Raw genomic sequence first — 15,241 nt, 5'->3', positions numbered from 1 at the left:
GTCACATACACATGGTTAGCAGATGTTATTGCAAGTGTAGCGAAATGCTTATGCTTCTAGATCCGACAGTGCAGCCGTATCTAACAGGTAATATCTAACCATTCCACAACAAAACCTAATATCTAACAAATTCCACAACAAACCCTAATACATACAATCTAGCAAAGGAATGGGATAAGAATATATAAGTATAAAATATATGGATGAGCAGTGACAGAGCGGCAAAGATGCAATAGATAGTAAATAATAGATAGTGCAGGATACAGTATACATTATATACGTATGAGATGAGTAATAAGAGATAAGTAAACATTATTAAAGTGGCATTATTAAAGTGACTAATGTTCCATTTATTAAAGTGGCCAATGATATCAAGTCTGTAGATAGGCAGCGACCTCTGTGCTAGTAGTGGCTGTTTAACAATCTGATGGCCTTGAGATAGAAGCTGTTTTTCAATCTCTCTTTCCCAGCTTGGATGCACCTGAACTGACCTCGCCTTCTGGATGGAAGCGGGGTGAACAGGCAGTGGCTCGGGTGGTTATTGTCCTTCATGATATTTTTTGCCTTCCTGTGACATTGGATGTTGTATGAGTCCTGGAGGGCAGGTAGTTTGCGCCTGGTGATGCATTGTGCAGAGTGCACCACCCTCTGGAGAGCCTTGCGGTTGTGGGCGGTGAAGTTGCCGTACCAGGCGGTGATACAGCTCGACAGGATGCTCTCAATTGTGCACTTGTAAAAGTTAGTGAGGGCTTTCGGTGACAAGCCACATTTTGTCAGCCTCCTGAGTTTGAAAAGGCGCTGTTGCGCCTTCTTCACCACACTGTCTGTGTGTGTGAACCATTTCAATTTGTAGGTGATATGAACACCGAGGAACTTAACTTTCCACCTTCTCCACTGCTGTCCCATCGATGTGGATAGTCGTTAATCATGAAACATACACCCCCGCCCTTCTTACCGGAGAGATGTTTATTCCTGTCAGCGTGTTGCACTGAAAATCCCGTTGGCTGAATGGACTCCGACAGCTAGCCATGTTTCCATGAAATAGAGTATGTTACAATCCCGGATATCTCTTTGGAAAGCAACTCTTGCCCAGATTTCATCGACTTTGTTAAATAGGGACTGGACATTAGTGAGTAATATGCTCTAGAGCGGTGGGTGGTGTGCGCGCATCCGAAGCCTCACTAGAAGACCGCTCCGGCAATCTCTCCTCCAGGGGCGTTGTTTTGGGTCGGCCTCTGGAATCAGCTAAAATGCCCTGGGAGGTGCAGACAAAGGAACCGCTTTGGGAAAGCGGTCTTTGTGCTGGTAAATTGACATCTCTCTGATATCAAATAGTTCTTCCCTGTTGTATGTAATAACACTGGGCTAACAATGTAATAAATAATACATAAAAAACAAAATACTGCACAGTTTCCTAAAGACTTGAAGCGAAGCTGCCATCTCTATCGACGCCATCTAGGGCGCACTTGCCACTAGGCGGGAAATCCCTCTATGGGCTTTGCTATCACAGAAGCGATCGATGGCAAAATCAGAGGTGCACCCTCTATACCTTTCTATGGACAGCAGGTGTCATGACATTTCTCCAAACAGCCTTTCTCCGCTTGCTCAACTACTAAATGAGGAAACAAATCGATGTCAGATCATGGAAACACATACCCAGTGGAGATATGATTCTGAAAGTAACGCACACATTGTTTGACAAAGTAACTGTAGTAATATTACCCTGTTTGAAAAAGTAAGATGTGACTTTACTCCATCCCCCAACACTGCTGGTTATGAATGCTTTATAAAGCTTTATTATTCCTTTATAACCTGTTTGTATCTATCTGCCCTGTAGGCCAAAGAGCTGCTGGCAGTGAAGCTGCCCAGCTGGCAGGATAAATGCAAAGATGCCACCAAGGTCCCCGACACAGTATTGACCATGCTAGAGGGGCTCCGCACCCCCATGTCTGGGACTCCAGAAGCCTCGCCTCTCGTCGAACGCTACAACAGGGTGAGTGGGATGTCAGAATGTGACGTTATGGCAGGTATTACATTGTTGTTACAATACTATTACAAGAGAAGGACAACATATAATCATTCAACTCTTTGCTTGGTTTCAAGACTTGCCTCTTCTCATAAATGTGACCGACCGGGACAATTCGGTCTTATGTAGCAAAATTTGAAATTGTGTTTTTTACGTTGGATAAAAGTAGAGATTCCGAGCCAGAAAATGGTATATCATACACTACAGTTGAGGAACAATGGGAATGTAATTCTGCTTTGAAAGTTGATAAACTTGTAACCCCACTTTCGAGAAAATGGCCCTTGTTTCGGTACATCTACAGAAGAGCTCTTCTTTGTGTACATCCATTCAGCATTGTTCACACCCTCTTAAGCCTTAGCCCCACCCATTTCTTTAAGGGTTCACATGTGAGGCCATGTGCTAAACAGAGTGAGTGCAGTAGTGTACTAAACAACCAACGATTTCAAGACTAAAGACTGATTTATACTACGTCTATCAACATGTCTGTAGACAGTTGTTGCAGTGACATAATGAAACATCAAACTTGTCGTTGTAGTTATGAAAAAGTAGAAACACAAAAACGAAAGGCTGCATGATATCATCAGCCTGGTGGTCGAAACTAGCATAACTGGTGTATTTTAACACCAATAAACCCACCCGTTTTTAAACATTTATTTAGTATATGTCAATCTAGCATGCCAGGCAACTAAAAGCAACTTTCTAAACAATGTTTTGGTTCGTTTCTAGCTTGTCAGCTGGCTAGCTAACGTTAAGTTAGCTGGCTAGCCAGTTCAAATAATGACCATGCCATATGGCTGACAACGTCTTAACTTTAGCTAATTTGTATTCATTATTACAGGAAAAGAAACTCACAACAAGATCATTATTTACAAGTTAATGGCAAGCTAATTACAGAAAATAGCTTACAGTTGTGAGTGTGACGAAATAAAACAGGGCATTCTACTGGAGAATTTTCAAACTTGAACACTGTCTCGTTGGCCTAACGTTATATTCTAATTTGACATTGGTGCAGGTCATGTTGTTCTTCACATTACCGTCGGGTAAATACACACTATATCAAATAAAATGAACGTTTATTTGTCACATTGCACAGTATAGAGAAGGTGTAAACGACACAGTGAAATGGTTACTTGCATAGTAGAGTCTTTTGTTTAAACATGTAGCTAGCTAGCTAGCTAGCTAATCTATGAACCATAATCCCAACTCATAACGTTACTACCCTGCATGTATCTGCAGGTAGCTAAAGCTAACCAACTAGATTCAAAGTTAGCTAGCCAGGTAACATCAGGCTATAACTAGCAGTGCAAATGGCTCTGAGAAACAAACAATATTATTACTAGCGAGCCAGCTAACAGTATGCTTTAACTTACAATGAAAATGACTTTCTGACAAAAACGTATAATGTCAGAAAATGTAGCTAGCTAGACTCTCTTACCCATATACATGGATAAAAACTTCTCCCTCTCTGTCACGGATGCCATGGTTGCCCTTAGTTTGAAGATGTAATCCGTAGACAGGAGTTTTATACAGCCTTCTGTGTGTTCTCTTTCGACTCCCTCCGGATATTTGCAATCAAATGCCCAAATTTTCTCCATCTCCTTAACTATCATACTCTGCTTCCACCAGGTATTCCACTGATTTTAAAACTCGGTCTTCCAGAAAGTGGAGAGAATTAGCAACACTTTTGCAGTTCTTCGTGATATATTTTTTTAAACACGTTAGAAAGGACTACCTGCACATACTGAGCTGCTCATGCTATAGACAGAAGCGTGCATGTCCAGCCCATCCATTATCTCAGCCAATCAAAAAAAAGATGTTTAAAATAAATGTTTATGTTCAAATGCCTCTCCTGGGAAGTAGTGACGCGCGACATACACCTAGTTTCCTGAAACGAGTCACAAATGGTATTTGCTCTTCTAGATGCATTGCATGTACTGTGGCTTTCATGTTTTATGTTTTCTCTGTCCTCAGAACAACAGGGACACGATGGTTCCCCCACCAGCCCCCCAGCTGAAGGCCCAGATCAGTCCACTGGCTAACATGTTCAACCAGGACGTCCCCCACACGTCCTTCACATCCACATCTACATCAGACCACAACTCAGGTACTACTGCAGCCTCACAACTCAGGCTTCAGTCTTTGGATTGAAGTTTGATTCCAGTGAGGGAAAAAAGTATTTGATCCCCTACTGATTTTGTACGTTTGCCCACTGACAAAGAAATTATCAGTCTATAATTTTAATGGTAGGTTTATATGAACAGTGAGAGACAAAATAACAACAACAAAAATCCAGAAAAAACGCATGTCAAAAATGTTATAAATTGATTTGCATTTTAATGAGGGAAATAAGTATTTGACCCCCTCTCAATCAGAAAGAATTCTGGCTCCCAGGTGTCTTTTATATAGGTAACGAGCTGAGATTAGGAGCACACTCTTAAAGGGAGTGCTCCTAATCTCAGTTTGTTACCTGTATAAAAGACACCTGTCCACAGAAGCAATCAGTCAATCAGATTCCAAACTCTCCACCATGGCCAAGACCAAAGAGCTCTCCAAGGATGTCAGGGACAAGATTGTAGACCTACACAAGGCTGGAATGGGCTACAAGACCATCGCCAAGCAGCTTGGTGAGAAGGTGACAACAGTTGGTGTGATTATTCGCAAATGGAAGAAACACAAAAGAACTGTCGATCTCCCTCAGCCTGGGGCTCCATGCAAGATCTCACCTTGTGGAGTTGCAATGATCCTGAGAACGGTGAGGAATCAGCCCAGAACTACACGGGAGGATCTTGTCAATGATCTCAAGGCAGCTGGGACCATAGTCACCAAGAAAACAATTGGTAACACACTACGCCGTGAAGGACTGAAATCCTGCAGCGCCCGCAAGGTCCCCCTGCTCAAGAAAGCACATATACATGCCATCTGAAGTTTGCCAATGAACATCTGAATGATTCAGAGGACAACTGGGTGAAAGTGTTGTGGTCAGATGAGACCAAAATGGAGCTCTTTGGCATCAACTCAACTCGCCGTATTTGGAGGAGGAGGAATGCTGCCTATGACCCCAAGAACACCATCCCCACCGTCAAACATGGAGGTGGAAACATTATGCTTTGGGGGTGTTTTTCTGCTAAGGGGACAGGACAACTTCACCACATCAAAGGGACGATGGACGGGGCCATGTACCGTCAAATCTTGGGTGAGAACCTCCTTCCCTCAGCCAGGGCATTGAAAATGGGTCGTGGATGGGTATTCCAGCATGACAATGACCCAAAACACACGGCCAAGACAACAAAGGAGTGGCTCAAGAAGAAGCACATTAAGGTCCTGGAGTGGCCTAGCCAGTCTCCAGACCTTAATCCCATAGAAAATCTGTGGAGGGAGCTGAAGGTTCGAGTTGCCAAACGTCAGCCTCGAAACCTTAATGACTTGGAGAAGATCTGCAAAGAGGAGTGGGACAAAATCCCTCCTGAGATGTGTGCAAACCTGGTGGCCAACTACAAGAAACGTCTGACCTCTGTGATTGCCAACAAGGGTTTTGCCACCAAGTACTAAGTCATGTTTTGCAGAGGGGTCAAATACTTTTTTCCCTCATTAAAATGCAAATTTATAACATTTTTGACATGCGTTTTTCTGGATTTTTTTGTTGTTATTCTGTCTCTCACTGTTCAAATAAACCTACCATTAAAATTATAGACTGATCATTTCTTTGTCAGTGGGCAAACGTACAAAATCAGCAAGGGATCAAATACTTTTTTACCTCACTGTATGTGTTACATTGTGTGTGTGTGTGTAGTTGTAAGCCTTCCCTGTAGCTCAGTTGGTAGAGCATGGTGTTTGCAACGCCAGGGTTGTGGGTTCGATTCCCACGGGGGGCCAGCACAGGAAAAAAAAATGTATGTATTCACTACTGTAAGTCGCTCTGGATAAGAGCGTCTGCTAAATGACTAAAATGTAAAATGTACTCTGTATGAAAATATAACGTTTGGTAGCTGTTAGTTTATACAGAGATTCTGTTTAGCTTTACGAGTCCCATACCTCTTTCCCCATGTAAGTATGCTGCCTTCGTAATCTGATCTATACAAATTGATAAAAACGATGACAGTATAACATTTAGTGGCTGTCCTAATCTACATGTAATCTTGTTTGGAAATATTTTATCTTGTGCGCTGGGACATTATTGAGCAAGTCTGCTCAACAGAATATATACGCAAATCTTAAAATAAGGTTCAGGATTTCATCTTAGTTCCCTTCAAGTTGTGCTGCATGTACCCTTTAATCCTGCTAATGTATCTATTCTTACTTCATCTAGCATTTGTTCTCCATGTCTTCTCTTATTGAATGTCTAAATTATACAGAACATTCTGCTGCAAAACCAATTCCCCTCTTTAATGATGCAATAGTTTTTCTCCGTGTGGCCATTTAGACCAGGGTTATAAATCACTAGCTGTAAGCCATGTCTCGTTCCTCCGTGATATACTTATCCATGTATTATTTATCCATGTATGTACTTGCTGTCTTTCTACATTTTGATAATTAAACATATTGAACTTGAACTTTGACCTTCCAGACCAGGGCAGTATGGAGAACAGTGGAAGCCTGTCTCTATCCCGGTCAGCGTCGATGGGTTCTGGGCTGAACGTGGGCAGGAAGCCACGGGTCAGGACCATCTTCCCCCACACGGCCGGCAACAACGACACACTCCTGTCCTTTGATGATGGTGACATCATCATACTGCTCATCAAGGAGGAGAAGGACGGATGGCTATACGGAGAGCTGGAGAAGACCCGGCAGTAAGTCACTTCATGAAGCATTATTACACCTTTATAAACGCTTTCTAGCCTAGAAAAGACATGGCAGTAAGTCACTATTTACTGGTTATTAAGGGTTTATGAGGCTTTATGAAGTTTTATTACACATTTATAGAGGCTTATTGACCTGGCAGTGAGTCACTGTGTATTGAGAGTTTGTTCAACTTTATTACAATTTTACAAAGATTTACTACACCCTAATTAAGGCTTATTAACCAAGAGAAGACTCGGACGCAGATCTAAGGTCTCTCAGTGAAGTTATGCAATCTGTCACAGTGCTAGAGGTTATAACACTGCAGGCGATAGAAAGTAACAGCTCTTAGGGACACATGGCTTTGCTCTTCATCATGTTGGTGGCCTCACTTGGCTGGTTGTGTTTTTTGGGACATATAATGATGAATGTTGATGTGGAAACGCAACAAGAAATTCAACGTGTGAGAGGGTGGCTAAGGGTTGTTGAAAGGTAGTTTGGTCAAACCACACCTTTGAAAGACCATTGGCGATTGTGATTTCTACTCATACACAGACTGTGTGGAGAGAAAAGGATGAATGCCAACCCATCTTGAAATGCCATCTTTGTTTATGTTCTTTCATCTCTGAATACAGTGAAGGTAGAGCCTTGTACCAGCTGAATGTAGCGCACCCATTATCTTTTGTTAAGGCCACAGAGACCGATGGCTCAAAGCCAACTTAGTAATTATGTGTGCATGCCTTGATGGCTAGTCTACTGTATGGCTGTATCTCCCTTCTTCTAGCTGTTCATTAAAGTCATTAGTGCTCATATGTACGTGAAAGATCAGGGAGAGAGAGCCAGAGAGTGAGATAAGTTGAGGGACAGTGTCTGACAGACCAACCAACCTGCACATGTCCTCTATGCTAATTGTTATTGTTCAATGTATGGTTATTTTGACCCTTGGTTGTTGTTGTTACCCTTGTCCCGTTGACAATATTGATTATTAATTATGTTAATATTGTAAATCTCCAAAGTAAGCTTTGGCATCTCAAAAAATATGTACATAGTTACATCATGCCAATGGGGGGGGGGAGGAGAGAGATTTAAGCTTTAAGCAGAGATGTTAGTCTGCCTACTGACATTTTCTTTCTGAAAGAAATTAGCAAAGAAAGGCAATTTCCTGTCCCTTTGGCACAGACAGACATTATTACAGCTTTGGGAATTTCATTTTTTAACTAGGCAAGCCAGTTAAGAACAAATTCTTATTTATAATGACAGACTAGGAACAGTGGGTTAACTGCCTTGTTCAGAATGACAGATTTTGACGTTGTCAGCTCAGGGATTTGATCTAGCAACCTTTCAGGTTACTGGCCCAACGCTCTAACCACTAGGCTACCTAGTGGATGAAATTGAAGTTGCTTTTAATGTTATCAGTGACAGGTTGTCAAGAACTGGGATTTGGAACATACAAGTAAACAGAGAAATGTTGTTTCTTAGCAACCCATTTAATAATATTATATTTGAGATTATATAAAATTTGATATTTACTCACTTGGGAACAATTTCTGTACTTCTCAACTTGAAACAGTGTTTTTGAAGCCGAATCTATCATATGTTTGACATACCTTCAGGGACTTCAAGTGAGAAGAACTGTTTTTTTTAGGTGTGATGTTCTTCATTGTTGTTTTATTGGGCTAATATTTTGGTGTGTCTGTGTTTGTTTCAGGCGGGGCTGGTTTCCCTCATCTTACTGCCGACCTTACAATGAACCACTGATCTCAAACAGGTAAGACACATATAGCCATGTGATGATCTTATGATATTGCTTACACCTACCCTCTCAAATCTATCGGGGGTTTTCAAGAAGTGTCTAGAAACAAGGTTATTTTGGGCCAGGTAAAGTCCTAACATTTGTGTGTATCTGTCTATGTCTTCAGTTTGGGGACACCGGTGCGTCGTCTGAGTGTGGCCAGTCTTCCGGAACAGGAAGAGGAGGAGCCTGTTTTGCTGCCACCGCCAGACTACAGCGACAGGACAGGGAGCAGCCCTGTCAGCCTGGTCAGCGCCTCCACATACTCACCCAAAAACACGGTCAGAATCCAGTCATCCCTTCCACATTCTTACCTAACAATACAGTCAGCAGGGCACCTTAAAGTGAAAATCAGTTTGTTGGACTCATTTCAACGTTAAACCACCTACAAGGTCTCTGAAATGTCTGAACAACTTTGATTTTGATGTTGTCTATTAGCCCATATGCTGGGAAACGGTCTCCTTAGGGTGAACGTTAAACCTTCACCCTCTCCTCAGGTTTACAGTTGGCTGACCTAACGTGGAAGACATTTTATTTGTGTATTTTCACGTGGGCTAGTTAGGGAAGGACTCCCACCACCAAGCACACTTTAAGCTAGGTTATGACAGAAACAAGGCCTAAATGTCTTGATGCTGCCACTGATAATTGAGACAGAGAAATAAAAATATATTTAAAAAAATGCTCCCTGTGTCATGGGCGTCGTAAGGATAGGACCAAGGCGCAGCGGGTAAAGTGCTCATCTTCTTAATTTATTTAAAGAAAACACTTAAACAAAATAAACAAACGATAAAAAAACAGTTCCATAAGGCTCCCAGGCTATACAGAAAATAACCACCCACAAAACACAAGTGAAACAACATCAACTAAATATGGCCTCCAATTAGAGACAACGACAACCAGCTGCCTCTAATGGGAGGTCCTACCAAAAACCCAACATAGAAATAGAAAACTAGATTTAGAAATAGAAAACATAGAACCTAAACCAAAACAAACACTCCTTGCCACGCCCTGACCAAACTACAATGACAAATAACCCCTTTTACTGGTCAGGACGTGACAGTACCCCCCCTCCCCCCAAAGGTGCAGACCCCGAATGCACCTCAAAAACAAAAACCCCACAAAAACAACCCCAAACTTAAAGGGAGGGAAGGGAGGGTGGCCACCGTCAATGACAGTCCCTGTGCTACATCCCCCCCTTCCCAATACTCCCACTACGGAGGTGGCTCTGGCTCTGGACGTAGCTCCCGTTCAGAAGACTCTAGGCTGGGGAGCGTCGCTGGAGGCTCCTGGCTGAGGAGCGTCGCTGGAGGCTCCTGGCTGATGAGCGTCGCTGGAGGCTCCGGGCTGGGGAGCGTCGCTGGAGGCTCCGGGCTGGGGAGCGTCGGTGGAGGCTCAGGGCTGAGGAGCGTCGGTGGAGGCTCAGGGCTGAGGAACGTCGCTGGAGGCCTCCTGCGTGGAGCTGGGACCGGTCTCCCCGGACTGGGGAGACTTACAGGAGATTGAGTGCTCAGAGCGGGCACGGGGCACACTGGGCCGTGGAGGCGCACCGGCGGTCTGGAACTCAGGGCTCACTCCTGGCTGAGTGGTCACTGTAGCCCGGCACGGGCGGAGCGCTGGCACAGGGCGAACTGGGCTGTGCTGGAGAGTGAGGGCTGCCGTGCGTAGAGCAGGCGCAGGGTATGCTGGACCGAGGAGACGCACTGGTGGCCAGATGCGCTGCGCCGGCGCACTTCTCCCTGGCTGCCGGCCAACTCTCGCCTGGCAACGCTGCGGAGCCCTTACTGGCCGCACCGGACTGTGCGTGCGTATGGGCGACACCGTGCGCATCTCTGCATAGCTAGGTGCTCTCCTCGTCACCCGCTCCCCACGGTAAGCACGGGGAGTTGGCTCAGGACCCCATCCTGACTCTGCCCAACTCCCCGTGTGCCCCCCCAAAACATTTGTTGGGGGATGCCTCTCGACCTCATGTAGCTCCCTTAATTTCCTCTCCCAGAAACGTCGTTCTGCCTCCCACGTCCATCCTTCTCCTCGGTGCTCCAATCCCCGCAGCTTGGTCCTTGTTTGGTGGGTGGTTCTGTCATGGGCGTCGTAAGGATAGGACCAAGGCGCAGCGGGTAAAGTGCTCATCTTCTTAATTTATTTAAAGAAAACACTTAAACAAAATAAACAAACAACGAAAAAAATGTTCCATAAGGCTCCCAGGCTATACAGAAAATAACCACCCACAAAACACAAGTGAAACAACATCAACTAAATATGGCCTCCAATTAGAGGCAACGACAACCAGCTTCCTCTAACGGGAGGTCCTACCAAAAACCCAACATAGAAATAGAAAACTAAATTAGAAATAGAAAACATAGAACCTAATCAAAAACACCAAAACACACAAAACAAACACCCCCTGCCACGCCCTGACCAAACTACAATGACAAATAACCCCTTTTACTGGTCAGGACGTGACACCCTGCCTGGTTTTGTCTCTGTGCAGGAATGAAGGAGGGAGGAAGGGAGGGAGGGAAGGACGGAGGACCAGGGGGTATAGGCCTACACAGAAATCTTGCTCAGCCACACATCTTCAATTAGATCCTGCACTGTGTCAGCTGGTTTGAGAATGAAGTAATCATGGTGTACAGAGCTATAGGCCCCCATCTCTCGCTCGCTCTCTCTCTTTCTCTCCCCATCTTTTTCTCTCTCGCTCTCCCCATCTCTCTCTTCTCATCGCTCTCTCTTCCCATCGCTCTCTCTCTCCCCCATCTTGCGCTCTCTCTCTTGCTCTCTCTCTATCTCTCTCTCCCCCCCATCTCTCTCTCTCCTCTCATTGATTGCCCTTGTGTGCTAGAGCTGCTGCCTCAGGGCATTGAGAGAAATACACTGCTGTTAGGGATGCTATGGTAATAGAGAAGGCCTTTCTCACCCCTCTTCTCCCCCTTGTCCCCTCATCTGTTCTACCCCTTCCCCACCTTTCACCCTTTCCTTCCTACAAGTCCCATCCTTTCTTGCTTCCCTTCTTCTTTGCCCCCCCCCCCCCATCATGTGATCAGAGAGGTGACTTTGCTTGTCGCTTAAAGATTAATGGTCCCTGAGGTAAGCCACTCTCTGGGGCCTCTCCCATAGCTGCCCATTCACCCTCACTCCTGGACACTGTCTGCCCTCTAGTGTAGTGGTTGTGTTAGGGCAGGGGTTATGTCCTGGAATAGGTTGAGGAGACCAACAGGATCATTTCTTTGCAGTACAAAAACAAAATTCTCTGAAAGTGACCCAGGTGTTATGTTTGCTCTGATCGTTGGGGTATCTATTCAATCTATTCTGCTGATTGATAACAGCCTCATCCACTGTTAGATTGCTCTTCAAAACATCAGATAAGGATAGAAAACGAACACAACTTACTTTCTGAGAGTGTAGGTAATTGTTGGTTCCATAGATACACGTTTATACATCCTAAATTACCTCAAACATAGCTACGTAATCAGTTGACTGTCTGTTTTAAAACAATCTTCATCACACTCACTTGCTTGGGGTTTCGATAAGATTTCCATCTACTCAGAGAAGAGGTGTGCTGTGTGCTGGCCTTTCTAGACATTCTAGATTCCTGACACCCAGCATGAGATCATGGCACTCTCCGTCTCCATACGTCCCAGAGTTCTTCACTGAGGAGTGATACAACACTGACGGCTGCAGGGGGATAATGCAGCATGTAGTAAATATACACAGCATGTATCATGACTTAAGTGTTTCTCTTTCTTTTTGTAAATAGATCTCTCTACCCAATGAGGTTGGAAAGGTTCCCTTTCTGGGGTAAGTTTTATAATAACTCTGTTATAACAATATAACCTCTCACATGATTTTGATGGGAAATAATAATGATCTCACATGTGACAATGTTTTTTTATTATATTTTCCAGAAGTGGGAATCCCTTTGCCACTGTCAAACTGAGACCTACAGTGACCAACGACAGATCAGCACCCAATGTCTAATAACCAGACCTCATCCAGACAGAGGAATGATAAAGCACCACCAACACTCCAGAATCACAGTCCAACAAGATGTTCAGAAAGCATGGATTCTACTCCGCTTCAGCAAACCAGCTCCATTGTAGCTAGCTCCATTGTACCCGAGCCAGCTCCGTTGTAGCCAGCTCCGTTGTAGCCAGCTCCGTTGTAACCAGCTCCGTTGTAGCCAGCTACATTGCAAAACAAAGTAGTGAAGTGACAATGATTATGGGCAGTGCTGAAACATAATAAAATCCAGGCTACCTTCCTGACTCTTTAGCTTTCAGATTGTTTTTTAAATAAATATATACAGTCGCTAGTGAAAGTCTACACACCCTTTGCAGAGTCTTCAAAGTTTGTTGCCTTAAAATGTAATCTACAAAGGGAATAAATGTTTTTTTCTACTGACCTACACTGACCTACACAACCTACTTCACATTTTCAGACTGAAAGATAAATTATACATCACCCCAGAGTTAATAGTGGGTGGAAGCACCTTTGGCAGCCATCACAGCTGGGAATCATTTGTTGTACTATTAGGGCAAAATGTATCCATTGTTTTGGCAAAATTGCTCAAGCTCATTACATTTGGTTGGGAATCATTGATGGACACCAATATTCAAATCTTGTTTCTGATTTTCAAGCAAAGTTAAGTCAGGACTGAGAGTGGACTACTGAGGAACACTCAACACCTCTTGGAAAACATTTTGGAGTCTTCGGCATTAACATTTGTGTAATTGTTCCGCAAAAACAAAACAATCCCAGGGTTAGGTTTTCAGAAGACTGAGACAGGGTTTCCTCTTATCTGGGCTTTGCTCCTTTCATATTTATTTTGATCGTGGCAAACTCCCCAGTCCCTGCTATTGACAAGCATACCTATAACATGAGTTATTATATGATAATTTACTGATCTTGAGCAATTTTGACAAAAACGATGGATATATATTTCCCTAAGAGTTGTCGAGAGTTGGTAGAATCTTATTCCAAATGATTAACAGCTGTAATGGCTGCCAACAGTGTTTCCAACAAGTATTAACTCTGGGGTGTGAAGACATACGCAATAAAGACTTCTTTTTATTAAAAATGTTTTATTCATTTTGAACACTTTCTATAATTTCTTTCACTGAAAATGTGGATTAGGTTGTGTACATCGGTTGGAAGGCCAAATTATTATTAGTTTATTTTTGTAATTTTTTTTTACAAAAAGTGAAGACTGCGAAGGGTGTGTTGACCTTCACTAAGCACTGTATTCTGTCTGTAGACCTTCACTAGGCACTGTATTCTGTCTGTAGTAGTTGTAGGAATGAGGAACAGGGACACTAGTTGGGGAAAGAAGTGCTACATTTTTTGCCATATTTATTTTTTCATTATAACGTAACCATTTTTCAATGGGGAGGCTACTATTTATGCATACATTTTAAACAAATTAGAGATGTATCATTTTTTTAAATTAATTTCATCATAAAGAAGTCTACTCAGCCCCCACTAAGTGTATTGGGTGTAAACAGTGAGAGTTTATGGAAGAATGAATATAGCTCATGTAAGTTGTGTTTAAAATGAAAATAAGTGATTTTTGATTAGCCATAGACTACTAAATGAATGTATGCTGAATGGGGAATGGATTGACATATGGACTCTGCTATGCTATTTCTTCATAGTTTTAAAAGTATTTTTTTTTCATACTTGTTTAAAGGTTCATGATGTTTTTAAAGTTGTAAGGAGTCAATTTATCTTCGTTTTTTTTCATGGTAAGCTGAACACTGTGTTTTACAAATACACAATTGTTGTAAATCACAATAACATTGTTATTGGTAGAAATACCATATGAACCATGCAGTATACAGTATATCGAAAGAGTATATAGGTTTTCTCTTCCTTCAGTGTAGAGGAATTCATGATGCACGCTGCTGTCCATGATAATTGATGATTCCCAAATAAGTTTATGGTTCCTCTTCTATCTCTGTTCAGATACTGATGTGTATTCTGTCATTCTCTAAAGGTGACAAGGAAAATGCTTTACCATGGTGTTCTGTAGACTAAAGTTATGTTATCTCACAGTAAAACAGGATAAACCTTACATGGTCTTTATTTTTTGTATTTTTTTTTAATTCATGTATTGTCTTTGCAATTTACTGCCATAACCTACTGAATATCTGTATGAAGACTGTATAACTGACAATGTTGTATGTCCCTTAATACATGAGATGAAATTGAGAATTTGGTTGTCTTTTATTGAATGAGTCGTTTTTATTTTATATTGAACGAATGAGTAGGCTACCATTCTTTCCTGCCCCATAGTAAATAGCTTTAAGTTATGTTCATTTGATTACCATAAACACTCACATTAATGTATAAATAAAGATGTCTATTTTTACCACTAGAGTCTGTTTACATTGCTACTTTGTCGGTCATAAGACACATTTAGAAGGAAAATCATGACACAATGCTGAGGGATTGTCAATAGGACATTACTGTACATTATGTCCACTGTCTACTCCTAGAGGTTATATCTTGTGTGTGTGTGTGTGTCAATGCGGAGCTATACAGAGCCCTCTGCATTGTCACAACATTTGGTCACAACATTTGAGAGGCGCACGATGATGCGGTACAGAGCTCAAATTGGCCTCTGCGCCCCTCCAGAGGTTTCGCAATTGCGT

At 42.8% G+C, this 15,241-nt stretch overlaps 1 protein-coding gene across 2 annotated transcripts in view; it reads left to right on the top strand.

Moving 5' to 3' along the window:
- LOC115152928 (brain-specific angiogenesis inhibitor 1-associated protein 2-like protein 1) overlaps positions 1-14,958 on the top strand; it is a 66,653-nt gene extending 51,695 nt beyond the window's left edge. Inside the window, exons 8-14 of one of the 2 annotated variants that reach the window (XM_029697862.1) lie at positions 1,838-1,993; positions 3,998-4,130; positions 6,591-6,813; positions 8,511-8,570; positions 8,722-8,842; positions 12,349-12,389; positions 12,497-14,958. In XM_029697862.1, coding sequence (XP_029553722.1) covers positions 1,838-1,993; positions 3,998-4,130; positions 6,591-6,813; positions 8,511-8,570; positions 8,722-8,842; positions 12,349-12,389; positions 12,497-12,569 — 807 coding nt within the window. In that variant the 3' untranslated portion in view covers positions 12,570-14,958. Of the gene's footprint in view, positions 1-1,837; positions 1,994-3,997; positions 4,131-6,590; positions 6,814-8,510; positions 8,571-8,721; positions 8,876-12,348; positions 12,390-12,496 lie in introns of both variants that reach the window. The other variant, XM_029697861.1, reaches the window with a different exon arrangement.
- Positions 14,959-15,241: the final 283 nt, after the last annotated feature.

Source organism: Salmo trutta, chromosome 18 (genome assembly GCF_901001165.1).
Source record: "Salmo trutta chromosome 18, fSalTru1.1, whole genome shotgun sequence".
In the NCBI taxonomy this organism is placed as follows: domain Eukaryota; kingdom Metazoa; phylum Chordata; class Actinopteri; order Salmoniformes; family Salmonidae; genus Salmo; species Salmo trutta.
This window is presented reverse-complemented; position numbering and strand designations above follow the sequence as displayed.